Raw genomic sequence first — 17177 nt, 5'->3', positions numbered from 1 at the left:
GGTCTGTAATGCATGTAATGAGCTCTTACATGGAACCACCACTGTTAACATCAGTTATTTTATAAAATAAGGTTAATGTAGTTCCATAGCTAATGGAATTTCTTTTTATCATTAAGGCCGCCTTGAATTAAAAGAAGATAATATTGAGTGCCTGTTATCTACAGCTTGCCTTCTTCAGCTTTCACAGGTTGTAGAAGCATGCTGTAAGTTTTTAATGAAACAGCTTCATCCATCCAACTGTCTTGGAATTCGTTCTTTTGCTGATGCCCAAGGTTGTACAGATTTGCATAAAGTGGCTCACAATTATACTATGGTATGTATTTTTTGAAAGTATCCTCCAAATGCATATTTCTTATTGTTGCAGGCTTATCTACATGTTACTGTTTTCCCATGGCTCTGCCACATGTCTTGAGATTGAGTTTCATTGCCTAGTGTGTCATATTTTCATTGAGTTATAATGGGAAAGCACTGAGTAATACTTCTCCTGGGTGTATGAATCAAGCCCTAAAGCAGTCCCTGGGAAACAGAACAGTGGCCTAGGCCTGTTCCATTAAGATTTTCAGATTTGCTGCTTTTAAAAATAGGACTCTCCCCAAACATTTTACTTTGCTGCACATGGATGAATTTCAGGATTGTATTCACTGATAGAAATTTCACTGATAGAAATTGGTGACAGAGGTTGCAGCATATTGGTAGAGGATGAATGGGAGGCTTTTTGTTAAGGATAAATCTGACTATGTAAAAGTATTTACAGCCATGTATAATGATGTTTTTATTCATTATAGCAAATTATGTGCTCAATAAATCATAGAGGAGGTTCTGATTCAGTAGCCTGAAGGATAATAAAACGAAATAATCTGTACAAACCCCCATGATAGAAGTGTACCTGTATAGCAAATCTTCACATGTACCCCTGAACTTAAAAGTTAAAAAATGGGTTGACCTAGGAGAGTAAGAAAATAAGGTCATGTTGAGAGCATAGTGTTAGGACCACCCTGTATGGTCTTAACAGTAGAGGGGTGCAGGCAAGGGAGGGTGCATGGGTTTTTGAGGAATGTTCATGTTGCCACACTGTAACAGTTAGTTCTTCACACCTGAGCAATGACTAAAAACTGTTGCTTTAAATGCTTCAGTTTAGGGCAATACAGTTTCTAAGAGAAGAAAAAATGTGAACATTCACATACATGTGTACAGTTGTGGATATTACTGATTTTATCAGCATTTAGGAAATGTTATTTTGCCTACCCTCTCCTTCATGGTTCCATTGAGTTGGGTTAGGAAAAGATTGAGAGTGCTTTAGGAATCTTTAATTAGAGAAATAGAGATTTGGAAAAATTTTAAGAATAGGTATTTACAAACTATTGGGAAGATCAGTTCTGTCTACTTCTTGAGCTTGGTGTGAGGATTAGATGAGTTAATAGAAGTTTAGCCGTCAGAACATTGATTGGCATGTCATATATCCAGTCAGTGAGTCTCATTCCATTGTTGTCATCATCATTATATAGATTTCCTATCCAACACAATAGAAATTTATGAGAGGGAACAAAAGCACTCACAAAACCACAGCCTTTATGATTGGTTTTCCTCCCTGTGGTGTAATCATTTTCTCAGGAATGTTTCTTGTTTATGATAGTCACAGAGCCTCAACTGGAAAAATAAGAGATTGTACAACAGGACAATAATATATAGCCCTAGTGTGCTATTATGTTGACGTTTTAAAAATTAAGTCCATTGAAATGTTTTTTTCCCTCAGTCTTTATCTTTCTTTGTAGATTCTCATTTTAACCATACACCTGCGATTTCAACTACTTTTTTGAATGAGATGAATATAAAGTTGGATTTTTTTCTTCATAATCAGTTTATAATTTGAATAATCATCTTTTTTCTAGGAAGGAGTTTTATTCAGGTGAAAACATTTGTATGCATTTAGGTCACTCCTGTTGTTTACAGTAGAGGCACGCTTGCTGCTTTAAGGCTTACACAGAAATTAAATTTAAATTAGCTGGATGTTTTTAAAGCTATTTTCATAGCCAATTAGTTGTGGTAGATTTTTTTTCTCAAGGCCATTATTTAACATTATTCAGTTTTAACAGAGACATGAAATTGAATTCTAATAACAATAAGTAATTTAGAGGCAGATTGTCTGATTTGAATTGTTGCTATGGGAACCAAATGAAAATGTATTGCAAAATTCAATCTTCAATTTAAATAAATCCCTCCATAATTTCATTTGCTTAAAAACTATTCCAAAGGGGGAAAGGGCACAGTGCTAGCAAGTGTTTGGTAGCATGATAGTTGTGTGTATTTTAATATGGATTTAAAATATACAGCATAATACCACGCCAGTGAGTCCAATCAGTGAATGGTGCATGGACTGGGGATGTTCACTGATCCTGCACGAATACAAGTGGTAAAGGATGAGGAGTCCTCCCCAGGATCCATGAATCTGGAAACCTGTTTTCTCATTCTCCCTGCCACTGAACATGACCTGGAGCAAGTCATATAACCTCTAAAAAAGTCTTAAGACTGGTTGTATCATTACAACTATTTATTGTCATTTCAAATTTATGACACAAATAAAAACATTTAATTTTAAAATTTAAAATTGTCTTTCTCAATCTAGAAGACTTATAAAAAACATTGAGATCTGCTAAAGTAGCTGCTTCAAAACCAAATTAATACCTTTGAAAAATACTTTGTATTCAACCTTGATTGAGTTCAGTAGTATTTCATAAGTTGTTGAAAAACTCAATTTTCACTTAATGTAAATTATACTACAATGGAATGGGCATTATTCTGAAATAGATATATCAACAAATAATTTGTCAAGTGAATATTTACATGATAGTCCTTTTGTTACTGATGAAATCCAGTTAATGCCATTTGAAAGTATGGCATAGTCATACCAATGTATATATCTGTCGATTATACTTTATATGTTTAAGGAATTGGAAATACATGTTATTATTTCAGTTTCTTCACAGTCTCACCTAACATTTTATCATAAGTATCTTTCCATGTAGCTACGTGATCTTTGTCTTTGAAATTTTTAATGCTTATTTAATATACAGCTCCCCATAACTGAACATGTAGGCTATTTTCCATTTTTTACCACTGTAAATAATAATACAGAGAAGTATTGTTAGGTATTCAGCTTTGTTTTTTGCTTACAAATTATTTATTAAGGTTTAAATTACAAATGGGATAACTGGGTTGAGAGTTTCAACATTTTTGTAGCTCTTGCTATGTGTTTCTAAAAGAATGTCAGTATGCAATTCAATAGAACCTTTTGCTTGGAGCCATTCTAGCATTGAAGTTTTATTAAAATATGTTTCTGAAATGATGATCCATCATTTAAAATAGACTCATTTAGACATCCTTGAAGAAATCGTGATAAATTGAAGCAATTGAACTTCATTAATTATTCATGAATGGTTTTCCCCTTTAGAACTTCTACTGATAAGAATGCCAAGCTAATATATATTTTAGATCAGTACCTCACTCGGGTTACCACAGGCTATATGGAAAATATAATTCTCATTTTAATATAGAAGATAGTTATTGATAGTCCTTATCTCTAGCTCTAATTTAAACAGCCTTAGCTTCTTTAGTGAGCCTCTGCATGCTGAGACAGCGATAATACATCAGGAAATATGAGAAAAACATTAAGGGACAATATGTGTCTAGCATTTGCATTTATATTATAACTATGTCAACTATCCATTCATTAAGACTTACAACCTTTCAAATCAGATGGTATGGTTTCCTTCTCTCCTGATTATTTAGCATAATAGCCTATCAAGGTCATCTCACACCTAACGGCATTTTTATTTCCCATTTCCAATTATAGAGGATTTGATTCTAACGTGAGGCCAGGACTGAGTCATCTAATGTCCTGATCCCAGGGCATTGTAGGTCACTACTTTTTTCCCCCCCTTTGGTCCTTTTTCCTATGAGACCAAAAGAGCTTTGTAAATTATATTAGAAGAGATTAAAAATTTAAAAACAGACACTTAGAACATATAACAAATTAAAAAACAGACCCTTAAAAGAGATTAAAAATTTGAAAACAGACCCAAAATCCTAGATGGTCTTATAAATATCATTAAAACGACTTTGAAGACCAGTATGGTTGTAGTATAACCCTAAGGACAATACTTATTCCAGGGAGGATCTGAGAAGACATCTGTGGTCTAGAAAGGTTCTGGAAAATCTAGCCACCCTGGAGGCCATTTCCTAGTTAGAGAAGTAACCAAGCTCTCTAGGTGTTTGGCTCCACTGCTGGCCAAATTCTTCAGCACCTACAAATCCAAACCACAAATCCAACCACTTCTCGTGTTAGAGTATCATACATCTCAGTGTCTAATTCATTTTTTCTCTCTTCCTTCAAAAGAATTGCCAAAAGTATTTCCTAACTTGAGTGTAGCAATACTTAAATGTCCCAGGTCCATTTTTTAAATGTAATAAGTGATATAACACTTTAATTCTACTTATATATGTTTAACAACATAATTGCAGTTTAATTTTTTTTTCTCTGCTGTGTTTCTTTCCTAACAAGTAGTAGTACATTGTAAGGTCTAAAATATAAATTGTGTTTGGTAGCTAACACAAAAAGCTTTTACTTTCTTCTAAGTAAATTGTGATGGTCAGAAGGGACAATATTGTTTATCTGCTATTTCTTCCCTCTAGGAGCATTTCATGGAAGTAATCAGAAACCAGGAATTTGTATTATTACCAGCCAGCGAAATTGCAAAGCTCTTGGCAAGTGATGACATGAACATTCCTAATGAGGAGACAATATTGAATGCACTTCTTACTTGGGTCCGTCATGATTTGGAACAGAGACGGAAAGATCTAAGTAAACTTTTGGCTTATATTAGGCTACCTCTTCTTGCACCACAGGTAATTAATAGGTACTTGTTTATAGGAATTTTTCTTTGCCTATTCTATCAAAGAAAGTAATTTTACATGTATTCCTATGAAACGTGTAGGTGAAAAGATAGTAGCTAACAAAATTCTGCTTATGTTTTCAGTCCAGAAGATCTGGCTACCTAAATTGCTTCAATTAAGTAACATTGGTTTTTTTTGTTTATTTTATTTTGAGATGGAGTCTTGCTTTGTTGCTCAGGCTGGAGTGCAGTGGCCCGATCTCAGGTCACTGCAACCTCTGCCTCCCCAGTTCAAGTTATTCTCCTGCCTCAGCCTCCCAGGTAGCTGGGATTACAGGTGCGTGACACCATGCCCAGCTAATTTTTATATTTTTCAGTAGAGATAGGGTTTCACCATATTGGCCAGACTGGTCTCAAACTCCTGACCTCAGGTGATCTGCCTGCCTTGGCCTCCCAAAGTGCTGGGATTACAGGCGTGAGCCACCATGCCCATCCTCAGTTAAGTAACATTCTTGATTTGGGGTTAGTAATTTAATTGACTCAGCTACAAACCTATCCTACCAATTGGAGGAGAATTACTAAAACTGCTAATAAAAGGAGCACTGGACTCTAGAAACCAGAAAATTTAGCTTAATTTCTTTGCCACATGTTTAATAAAGTGTCCACAAAATATTGGATTCTGGTGATATATAGATTAATAAGGTATATTAGTAGTCAAAGCTCTGACATTTTAAAACTCTGTGACTTGGCATATTCACACAGCTCAGTTTCTTCATCTGTCAAGTAGAGATAATGTCTTCCCTGACAATCTCACAGGATTATTATAAGGATCAGAAACATGTGCTATTACATAAAATGTGCTATGAATAAAAATATTATTTCAGAATTCAGAGCTATCTAGTTGGTGCATTCAAGGGAATCAGTCATAACATTTACATGCATAGTTTTCCCCTTTTTACAATTTTCACTGGAGTATATAAAAATTTTCCCTGCATACTTTGCTGCCTATCTCAAGGCCTTGAATGGTGAAAGAGGTTTTGAAAGCAGAAAAAGAATGAGCTGTTACTGTTCAAGTTCAGACTTTCTTTTTCTTTTTTTAAAGTGTCATAAATGTTCTCTTATTTGCAGTTATCTTAAGCATAATGCATTATTTCCTGCTGCTGTGAGCAAAAGTTACTGTTCTTTACGTTACAGAGACAGTAATCAATGTGGATGCTTTGTAAGACCTTCCTCTTCAGAAATAGAATATTGTATAAATACATAGGACTGGAACTGCATGAGTTGATAATTCAGGAAAAGTAACATGATAAAATGTTTCTCTTGAAATCAGATTTTTAAAAGGGAGTTACATTTTTACTGCTACTTAGCAGATTTTAAAAAATTCTTTCTAGATGAAATCAAACCAAATCTGAAAAATCCTATTTGACTTTGAAAAGAATCTGTGCAATTAAGTAACCTGACAATTTAGTTCACTTCTGTAGTTTCAAATATTCATGATACTATATTTGCACGACACTCATAGACCTTTAAAATATCTCTTATCCGGGATACTACTGGTAATCCTAGCCATAAGTTCTTAGGGTTGAAAGGCATTTTGGAGATCATTTGTTCCAACACCTGTTGTGCAAATGAAGTGACAGACCAAAAAAGTAAATCCATATGTTCAAAATCACAGTGTGATTGCATAAATTCCTCTCTTTCTGCATTGTGGTTTTAACTGGTTTTTGCTATTTGGCTAACATCATAGGGCTAATAAGAGGCAGAGGTGGGACTTGAACCCAAGAACAGTTCTGTACCTTATCCACTAAACCAACCATTCTGCCTCTTGAATGTACTGTGTGTAAAATTGCTGGAGGTAGCAGGGAGATGGTATCAGATGGAGGAAGAAATAGATTAAAAAATAAATCAGTGATTATAATGAGATGAAGACTGTGACAGATACGTGAATGTGGCATTCTGAAAATAATGGAAGTAACCCACCCAAAAGGGGGGGTTGACGAGAAAGCAGGGAGAACTTCTTACAGTGTTATTTGATCCACATTATGAATTAGCCACCCAAAAGAGGGGGCATGATAACCAGGAGAAATAGGAGCTGTACTTCATCATGAAGTCACGAGCAAATATATTGTATTTTGGAATGTGAAGGTAGAGTGTAGGAATAAAAGGGGATAAAGTCAAGAGATGAGGCTGAAGAGCGGAATGGACCAGAACATGGAGAACCTCTAGTTATGCCAAGGAGTTTGAATTTTATCCTGAAAGCAAGGAGGAAGCACTAAAGGATTTTTTAATAGGAATGGAATAATTATAATTTTATTTCAGAAAGGTTACTGTAACTGCATTGTGGAGAATGGATCTGAGGGGTCAAAGCCAAAAACCCATTAGGAAGGCTTTTGGAATTCAGACAAGTGAATGAGGCACACTCTGGCAATGGATATAGACAGAAATTACCAGGCTCAAGAGCTATTTATGAGGTCTGTTTGACAAAACTTAATGATTGAATGGTGAGATTATACGAAAAGAGGAATTGAGACTGACTCTGATTTGTGCAATTAGGCTGATTAAAAGGTGCTCTCGATTGAAACAAGGAATATAGAATGAAGAGCTAATTCAGGGAATGGGGAAGGAAGTTGAAGAATCATGTTCCCAAAGCTTCTTGGCACCTTTAATTCTTTTAGAGTCTAAGGACTCTAAAGTCAACTACTTCCTTAGATTGTTGAATCCAAAGGCAAGAGAATGACACTGGCCAAGGAGTACACAAGAGTGCTTGGGATGGAACCCTAGGAGACACAGTATATAGAGGTTGTTCCCAAACCTGGCTAAATAACTGGAGTGTTATTAAAAATCGATATCATACTTCAAAAAGGACGAAGTTTTATCATCATCCTTTGCTACAGAGAAGACAAGGAAGGGAAATCCAGTGGATTAGCCCAGTGGTTCTCAAAGTGTGATCCCTAACAGGAAGATCAGCACTACTTGGAACTTCTTGGAAATACAGATTAGGCCTCACCCCACACCTACTGAATATGAAACTCTGGGGCTGGGGCCTAGCAAATGGTGTTTTAATAAGTCTTCCAGTGGCTTTGATGCATCCTCAAGTGTGAGAACCATTGTCCACCATAAGTAGTGGTGATGGAAGCCACATTGCCTTGTATAATTTAAACAAGTTACTTTACCTCTCAGAACGTTTTTCTTTCCTACAGTGATAATACTGTGCTGCAGTACTGTGACGTTTAGAGATACTGGCAGGGTTGTTTTTTTCCATTGCCAAAAGTGAATGGCAAGATTGCAGAATTAGAGTTATCAGATAATAAAGTTTTGAAGTAGACACTAAAATAATGAAGAAAGTGTTGGATTGTATCCTGTATGTTTTATTTTAAAAGGTAGGAAAATATAACAATTATTAAATTGCCATATGCCAATCAAATAATAAATGACTAATATTTTTAAAATTCAGATTAGGTCTGATTACCAAGAGAATTTATTTTTATGAAATAGCTCCTTTTCCAGTGATACCAACTAAATGAGATTTTATCCTACTCTGTTAATATGAAACATTCCACTTACCCTGGCTAGAAGGGATTCAACTTACATGCAGTAATTTTATCATAGTGTCTCCAACAGTAGATTTTTTTTTTTTTTTTTTTTTTTTTTTTGAGGCGGAGTCTCGCTCTGTCGCCCAGGCTGGAGTGCTGTGGCCGGATCTCAGCTCACTGCAAGCTCCGCCTCCCGGGTTCCCGCCATTCTCCTGCCTCAGCCTCCCGAGTAGCTGGGACTACAGGCGCCGCCACCACGCCCGGCTAATTTTTTTGTATTTTTAGTGGAGACGGGGTTTCATTGTGTTAGCCAGGATGGTCTCGATCTCCTGACCTCATGATCCGCCCGTCTCGGCCTCCCAAAGTGCTGGGATTACAGGCTTGAGCCACCGCACCCGGCCAGTAGATTCTTAAAATAATATAGGAAATAATGCCTGATGATCATTGTTGTATGGCTTTTTTTTTTTTTTTTTTTTTTTTTTTTTTTGGATGGAGTTTTGCTCTTTTTGCCCAGGCTGGAGTGCAGTGATGCAATCTTATCTCACTGCAACCTCTGCCTCCTGGGTTCAAGAGATTCTCCTGCCTCAGCCTCCCGAGTAGCTGGGATTAACAGACACAAGCCACCATGCCCAACTAATTTTGTATTTTTAGTAGAGATAGGGTTTCACCATGTTGGCCAGGCTAGTCTCAAACTCCTGACCTCAGGTGATCCACCTACCTCAGCCTCCCAAAATGCTGGGATTGCAGGCGTGAGCCACCGTGCCAGACCTTTGTATGACTTTTTTAAAAACTCTGAATAATCCAGAAGAGAAGTATTTATGGTCATTTTATTTTATTATTTTGAGGCAGGGTCTCACTCTATTGCACAGGCTGGAGTGCTGTGGTATGATCATGGCTCACTGCAGCCTCAATCCCCTGGGCCCAAGAGATCCTCCCACCTCAGCCTCCTGAGTAGCTGGAACTACAGACACACACCACCAACAGCACCATGCCCAGCCAGTTTTTAAAATTTTTGTTTGTGTGTTTCTTTTTGATACAGAGTCTTGCTGTGTCGCACAGGCTGGAGTGCAGTGACGCGATCTCTGCTCACTGCAACCTCCATCTCCTGGGTTCAAGCGATTCTCGTACCTCAGCCTCCTGAGTAGCTGGGATTACAGGCACATGCCACTATGCCTGGCTAATTTTTGTATTTTTAGTAGAAACAGGGTTTACCATGTTGGCCAGGCTAGTCTTGAACTCCTGACCTCAAGAGATCCACCCACCTCGGTCTCCCAAAGTGCTGGGATTACAGGCGTGAGCCACAGTGCCCAGCCAGTTTTTAAAATTTTTTTGTGGAAATAGGGTCTCACCATGTTGCCCTGAGTGGTCTTCGACTACTGGACTCAAGTGATCCTCCCACCTCAGCTTCTCAAAGTACTGTGATTGATTTTATCTTACTTTTGAAAGCATTCCAAACATTTCAATTTGATCAAATTGTAAACCATGTGACTAGAAATACTAGAACGTATATACATTATTTAAAAGATTTTGACACCTAAATTGTAAATGTTTTCAATATTTAGCCTGAATTTATAAGTATCTGAGTCTCTGCTATTCTACTCTCAGTTTAGTATTGTTTTCTAAAGAAAGTCGGAAATATAAAATGAGTCAGTATTTACCTTTAGCATTCTTTTGGTTTACAAGGTCTTGATACTAAAACAACTTTTTTTTTTTTGTACAGGGTCTCACTCTGTCACCCAGGCTTGAGTGTAGTGGCACAATCATAGCTCACTGCAGCCTCAAACTCCTGGGTTCAAGTCATCTTCCCACCTCCGCCTCTCGAGTAGCTGAGACTACAGTCGCTGTGCCCCATCACACATCTGACTAGTTTTTTTTTTTTTTAATTTTTTGTAGAGACAGGGTCTCACTTTGTTGCTCAAGCTGCTCTCAAACTCCTGGCCTCAAGTGATCCTCCTGCCTAAGCCTCCCAATATGCTGGGATTATAGACATAAGCCACCTTGCCCAGCCTCCAAAACATTTTTTTAACATGTATAGAGTTCATAAATTATTCACATTCTATTTGTGTTTGAGGGGACAGTTTTAGAGCAGTAGTCATAAGGTGAACAAATATGAATGAGGATAAAAATTTACAAAATGAAACTTTGTTCCTGTATTATGAATGCTTTCATTTTAATAATTTGCTCTTCTTTTATAGCAGGGAAGGCATTTAGTATTCACCAAAAATGCAGAGTACATGAGAATATATATTTTGTAGTTTTCTCTCAGTGTCTTCTGAATAATTTTCTAAATGATATCTGGTTCCTCCCATTTGATTAATCTGATACTTAGATTAATGACTTTTTTAATTCAAATGTAATTAATCCTACTTATTCATAATTTATATATACTATCTGTATATTAGGAAATATACTTTGCTTCAAATTGCAGTTACTATTGAGTCTCCCAAGAGTTTACTTTCTACATTTTTTTCACATATTTTTATTTAGAAACGACTAAAGTAATTGTATATAATAGAATTAACATAAACATTAAAATTAACCTTAATGAGCCAACTTTATGCATATTCACTAATGGTTTCTGTGACAAGTATAACTATGTTTTGTATGCATAGAAAAAAATGTGGAGTAATTAATACCAAAATGTAAATTCTGGTGTAGGTCAGGGGACTTATGTCTTATTTTGGCTTTTTTGCCTTTGGTATGCAGTGCTAGTTTCCAAATGCCACCAACTTTTTTATAGTGACTCTTTTTAGAGACTGTTTCCCTCTTCCTCTATAAAAACATGAACATATCATCAACATCATTAGTCATTAGGAAAATGCAAAATAAAACCACATTTTCCACCTTCCTGAATGGCTAAAATAGAGACAAACTAACAATTGGTGAGGATGTGCAAAAACAGGAACCCTCGTACAATGCTGGTGGGAATGTAAGGTGGTGCTGCCACTTTAGAAAACAAGTTTGGTTGTTTCTTAAAAAGTTAAACATAAATTTGCCATATGCCCCAGCAATTCTACTCCTAGGTAATAATTACCCAAGAGAAATATATCCACACAAAGACTTGTACATAAACGTTCTTGGCAGCTTTATCCATAATAGCTTGAAACTGGAAGCAACCTAAGAAGCATCTATCAACTGATGAATGGATGGATAAAATGAGGAATAGACCGACAGTGGAATATTATTCAACGATAAAAAGAAATGAAGCACTGATATGAGTAGCTACAGCAGGGACAAGTCTCAAAAGTATGCTAAGGGAAAGAAGCAAGACACCAGAGTCTCCACATTGTGATTCTCTGTATATGAAATGTCCAGCAAAAGCAAATCTGTAGAGACAGATTAGTGCTTGGGACAGAAGACGGGAATGAGGATCAACAGTAAATGGGCATGTGGGATGTAATTGAGGTGAAGAAAATGTTTCAGAACGGTTTTATGGTAATGGTTCCACAACTTGGTAATTTACTACAAATCACTGAATTGTGTACTTGGAATGGATAAATTAGGACATGTAAAATATGCCCCAATAAAATTGTAAAGAAATATAACAAATACAACCCGCAGTGTATCGAAAGTATACACTCTGACCAGAAAGGTCTTTTTCCAGGAATAATGAAATGATCATTAAGAAACCTATGAAGGGGCAAGGCATGGTGGCTCATGCCTGTGATCCCAGCACTGTGGGAGGCCAAGGTAGGAGGAGCACTTGAGTTCAGGAGCTCAAGACCAGCCTAGCCAATATGGTGAAGCCCTTCTTTACTAAAAATACAAAAATTAGCTGGATGTGGTGGTGCAGGCCTGTAATCCCAGCTACTCAGGAGGCTGAGGCAGGAGAATTGCCTGAACCTGGGAGGCAGAGGTTGCAGTGAGCTGAGATTGCGCCACCACACTCCAGACTGGGCGACAGTGAGACATCCCGTCTCAAAAAAAAAAAACCAAACAAACAAACAATGAAAATCTATATTATCTTTATTGAATATAATAAAAATAGATGACTAAATGTTACAGCAACTATTGTCCTAAATAATGAAACACTAAAACCATATCAATTCAAACCAGAAACAAGATACTCTATCATCCTAATTATTTAACATTCTTTAGAATGCTTTAGCAATTGCAATAATAAAATAATTGGCATACACATTAGAAAAAGATATTCAACTATCCCTATTTGGTGACAGTTATGATTATTTGCATAACACATAGAGCTTAATAAGGGAATTTGATAAAGTAATAGGTTAATACAAGTGTAATCAGTAGATTTTCTCTCCTGCAAAACATATATGAAATAAACTTTTAAAACCCATTCCCAATAGCAATGAAAATAATAAAATATATAGGAAATGTATAATCAAGAAAGGTATAATATGTAGAAAGCTATACAACAAATGGAAAGGCTTCTTGAACAGAAAGACTTAATATAAAAACATCAGTTCTTCAAAAATTAATAAAATTAATAAATTTAATTAATAAATAAATTTAAGTTCTTATTAGAATTCCAAGAGAATCAGGATAAAAAAAAAACTGGATAAATTTGTCTTAAGTTTACATGAAAAATAAAGGCACAATAATAGCCAAGAAAGCTATGAAAGTTAACAGCAAGGGACAACCTAAAAATATCGGGTATCAGAATATGCTATAAAGACACTGTAGTAAAATATGCTATTTAGAAATAGGAGTAGACAAATAGATCGATAGAACAGAATAAAGAATTAAAAGAAAAACCTCATATACCTTGAGATCTATTTATGGAATGTAATATATGACCAAGATTCAATTCAGTTGGAAATGAAGGGGGTTATTTATTAAGTGGTACAGAACTGGCTCTTGATCTTAAAGAAAATAAAAATGCTCCTCCACTCTTACTCTTTTTAAACATTAATTCCAAAACAAATGAATTTCACATGGATCCTTGGCCTAAATGAAAGAAAACAATAAAATCTTGCCAGATAATCTAGGAGACTACATCTACAAACTGAAGCAAAAAGACTTTCTAAGCAGGACTATGAAAAGAAAGACACATATTTGATGACCTAAAAATGAAAAATTATTTGAATAGCAAAAGTATTATGAAACAACCTTAATAGACAAATGATTAAAAATCTAGAAAAATACAGTTGAAAAATAAAGGATTAGTGTGTGTATTATAAGGAACTCTTACAAATTTTTAATCAAAAGATAGTAGACAAAAGGAGGCAGATAAAGGAAGAAAAAAGTACAAATGGTCAAAATATTTTTAAATGCTTATATTCACTTATCAGAAAAATTCAAATTAAAGGGAAAATGTGATATCATTAACAAAAAGAGCTAAAACACTTATTCCTGGCAGGAATGTTGTGGTCTTGTGCTCTTATATATGGCTATAATGGAATGTGAGCTACTTTGCTATACATGGCTGTCTCTATATATAGACACACATATATATGGCCGTATATACATATATATGGCTATATACGTGGCTATATGTATAGGGCGCTCTCTCTCTCTCTAGATATATATATGTATACATGGTTCTCTATATATATATAAAATGGAATGTGAGCCACTTTATTATACATGACTATAATGGAATGTGAGCCACTCTGGAAAATAATCTGACAACATTGATCATACACATAGACACACACAGGTACACATATATGTGCACACACATGCATACATACATACATATATACTTTGACCCACCTGGAATCAATTCAATTCTTAGAAATCTATCCTATAAAGGTAAAAATTAATCATAAGGACTTTTGTACTGGACTTGTTTTTAGTAGCAGAAAAAAGTATATTTACATATGCATGTATGTATATATACATATGAATATATGTATGTACATACTGCAACAAAGTTAATGTCTGTAATAAGGAAATGGCTAAAAAATTAGCATATCTATATACTATAGAGTATTTTTCAGTTATTAAAAAGAATAGATTAGGCCGGGCGCGGTGGCTCACGCCTGTAATCCCAGCACTTTGGGAGGCCGAGGTGGGCAGATCACGAGGTCAGGAGATCGAGACCATCCCAGGTAACACAGTGAAACCCCATCTCTACTAAAAATACAAAAAATTAGCCGGATGTGGTGGCGGGCGCCTGTAGTCCCAGCTACTTGGGAGGCTGAGGTAGGAGAATGGCGTGAACCTGGGAGGCAGAGCTTGCAGTGAGCCAAGATCGTGCCACTGCATTCCAGCCTGGGCGACAGAGCAGGACTCCGTCTCAAAAAAAAAAAAAAAAAAAAAAAAAAGAATAGATCAGAACTATACCTTTTCAGAAGACCTGGAGGAATTTTCGTGAGATAATGTTGAGTAAAGATGGTAAGATGCAGCAAAGCATATAATAAAACAATTACTAAAAGAAAAAACTGTAAAAATTACTACATGTATTTATATATGTTATACATATAAATGTATGAGAATTATGTCAGCAGAGGATTGCATAAATATGAAGAAAATATGAAAGGCTGCACACCAGGTTGTTTTTATAAAGCAGGGAAGAATTGCAGGATGGGGAGGGGGGATGGAGAACCAAGCACAAAAGGAAAAGATTTTAAATTGTTTTTGTTTTATTTAATTTCCAATGTGATCGTATTTTCATTTTATTTTTTAAAAGACTATCATTTTTAAAAAGACAAGGTGTAATCGTATTGTGCTATATAAACATATAAAAATTGTATTTGTGTTATATAAATATATAAAGTTGGATTCAGTGACACAAAAGGGATTTTAATGTTTTTAGACCAATCACTGTTTGGAGTTCTTTGTCCCTTGAGAAATTGGTAACTTTTGCTTTTGCAGTTGTTAGTTGGACATTGTTTAGCAAAGTTAACGCAGCATAATTAGTCAACTCCCACTTATAATTATTCTTCCATTAGAATTAGTTCTGATTTTAATAGTAAAATTATTTATTTTAGAAAATCTGGAAATTATAGAAAAGTAATAAAAAAAACTTTATTTAAAAAGCGCCAGTATTCCTACTACCCAGAGATAAGCACTACAGTACTAAGATTTTAGAGTATACCATTTATGCTACTCATGTTTTGTTTTTCAATGAAATTTAAAATGTAAATCTTGTAAATGTTGCATATTTTAGTTAAAAATATGTGCCTATGCTTGAATTTTTTAAAAATATGTAAAAATCCTTTTGATAATTATGTCATTTTTTTCTGTAAACCCTACCATTTTCTTAGTCATTCAGTATACATACCCACCGCTATTCTTTTCTAGTTCCTGGCAGACATGGAAAATAATGCACTTTTTCGGGATGATATAGAATGTCAGAAACTCATTATGGAAGCAATGAAGTACCATTTATTACCAGAGAGACGACCCATGTTACAGAGTCCTCGTACAAAACCTAGGAAGTCAACTGTTGGTACATTATTTGCAGTTGGGGGAATCGATTCAACGAAAGGTATCAAATAATCTTTTATTTGGGGGAGGGAGGAACAAAGAAAAAGATATTTTAATAAGTACATATATGGCCAAAGAACTCTTTGGAGAAATGGCTGGTTGCAGGACAGGGGCAGAAAAAGTACCAGAGAATTGTGTAACATCCTCTAGACCGGAAAAAAGGAAGTGGTCAAAGAATGATGGAGACAGGTCAAAAGACACAGGAAACAGCTTGTAAGGGCTACTACTGTCCAAATCTGGGATAATCTGAGCATCAAAATAAATAATAGTAAAGGATTATAACCTATGAAATCAATAAGTATTCATGGTTCCACACCTATACAAATAAGGGAGAAAGGAAAGCTCTTCCTTACAGAAGAATGCCAATGAATGAATATAGAAGGAAAGATGAGATTACAAAAGTTACCATTTAGTAACCACCAATAACCAATTCAGTTGAGAATTATCAGTGGATGCTGAGACTAGTGGGAAAAGTTTGACAACAGGATACTTAGTCTAAAAGTGTCTCTCAGCCACACGTTTACTAGTTACAAATATACAAATAGTATATTTACAGTAGAAAAACCTGGCACACAGCACTTAAGCAAATGATCAAAGATAATGTTGACAGAAATCAGACTAAGCAGCAGCATTGTGCAGGACAGGATGCACGGAGAACTCAGCCACCCATCTATGCCGTCCTTGCCAAGAGTGTATAACCTGAATCTAATCATGAGGAGGAAACAAATCTAAGTTGAGAGATAGTCTACAAAATAACTTATCTGTCTGTAGTATTCAAAAATGTCAGTGTCATGAAATAAAAAAGAAGATTCAGAAATTGTTCCAGATTATAGGAGACTAAAGAGATGTGACAGCTATTATAATGCATCATCTTGGATTTTCTTTTCCTGTAAAGGACATAACTGAGACAAATGACAAAATCCAAATAAGGTCTGTAGATTAGATAATAACGTGGCATAAATGTTAATTTCAGGCGGGTACTGTGGCTCACGCCTGTAATCTCAGCACTTTGGGAGGATGAGGTGGGTGGATCGCTTAAGGTCAGGAGTTCAAGACCAGCATGGGCAATATGGTGAAACCCCGTCTCTACCAAAAATACAAAAAAATTAGCCAGGCACGGTGGCACACGCCTATAGTCCCAGCTACACTCGGGAAGCTGAGGCAGGAGGATCACCTGAGTCCAGGAAACAGAGGTTGCAGTGAGCCGAGATGGCGCCACTGTACTCCAGCCTGGGTGACAGAGCAAGACTCCATCTCAAAAAAAAGAAGAAAAAAAAAGTTAATTTCCAGATTTTGATTATTGTATTTTGGTCTTATAAGATAATTTCTCATTTTGAGGAAGATACACTGAGTA

General features: G+C 35.8%; 1 protein-coding gene and 1 long non-coding RNA gene across 6 annotated transcripts in view; one reads left to right on the top strand and one right to left on the bottom strand.

Annotated features, from left to right (window-relative positions):
* Positions 1 to 17177, bottom strand: part of LOC126954669 (uncharacterized) — a 106249-nt gene that overhangs the window by 12222 nt on the left and 76850 nt on the right. The gene's annotated exons all lie outside the window — the stretch shown is intronic.
* KLHL5 (kelch like family member 5) overlaps positions 1 to 17177 on the top strand; it is an 81323-nt gene that overhangs the window by 36608 nt on the left and 27538 nt on the right. For all 5 annotated transcript variants that reach the window (XR_007725680.1, XM_050790357.1, XM_050790354.1 and 2 more), the window contains 3 exons: positions 117 to 313; positions 4690 to 4902; positions 15638 to 15824. Coding sequence is in view for 4 of the 5 variants with exons in the window: in XM_050790357.1 (XP_050646314.1) it covers positions 117 to 313; positions 4690 to 4902; positions 15638 to 15824 (597 nt within the window). In the remaining variant the exon portion in view is untranslated. The remainder of the gene's footprint in view (positions 1 to 116; positions 314 to 4689; positions 4903 to 15637; positions 15825 to 17177) is intronic.

Source organism: Macaca thibetana, chromosome 5 (genome assembly GCF_024542745.1).
Source record: "Macaca thibetana thibetana isolate TM-01 chromosome 5, ASM2454274v1, whole genome shotgun sequence".
Taxonomy (NCBI): Eukaryota; Metazoa; Chordata; class Mammalia; order Primates; family Cercopithecidae; genus Macaca; species Macaca thibetana.
Note: the sequence above shows the minus strand (reverse complement) of the source record. Positions and strands in the feature narration are given on the sequence as shown.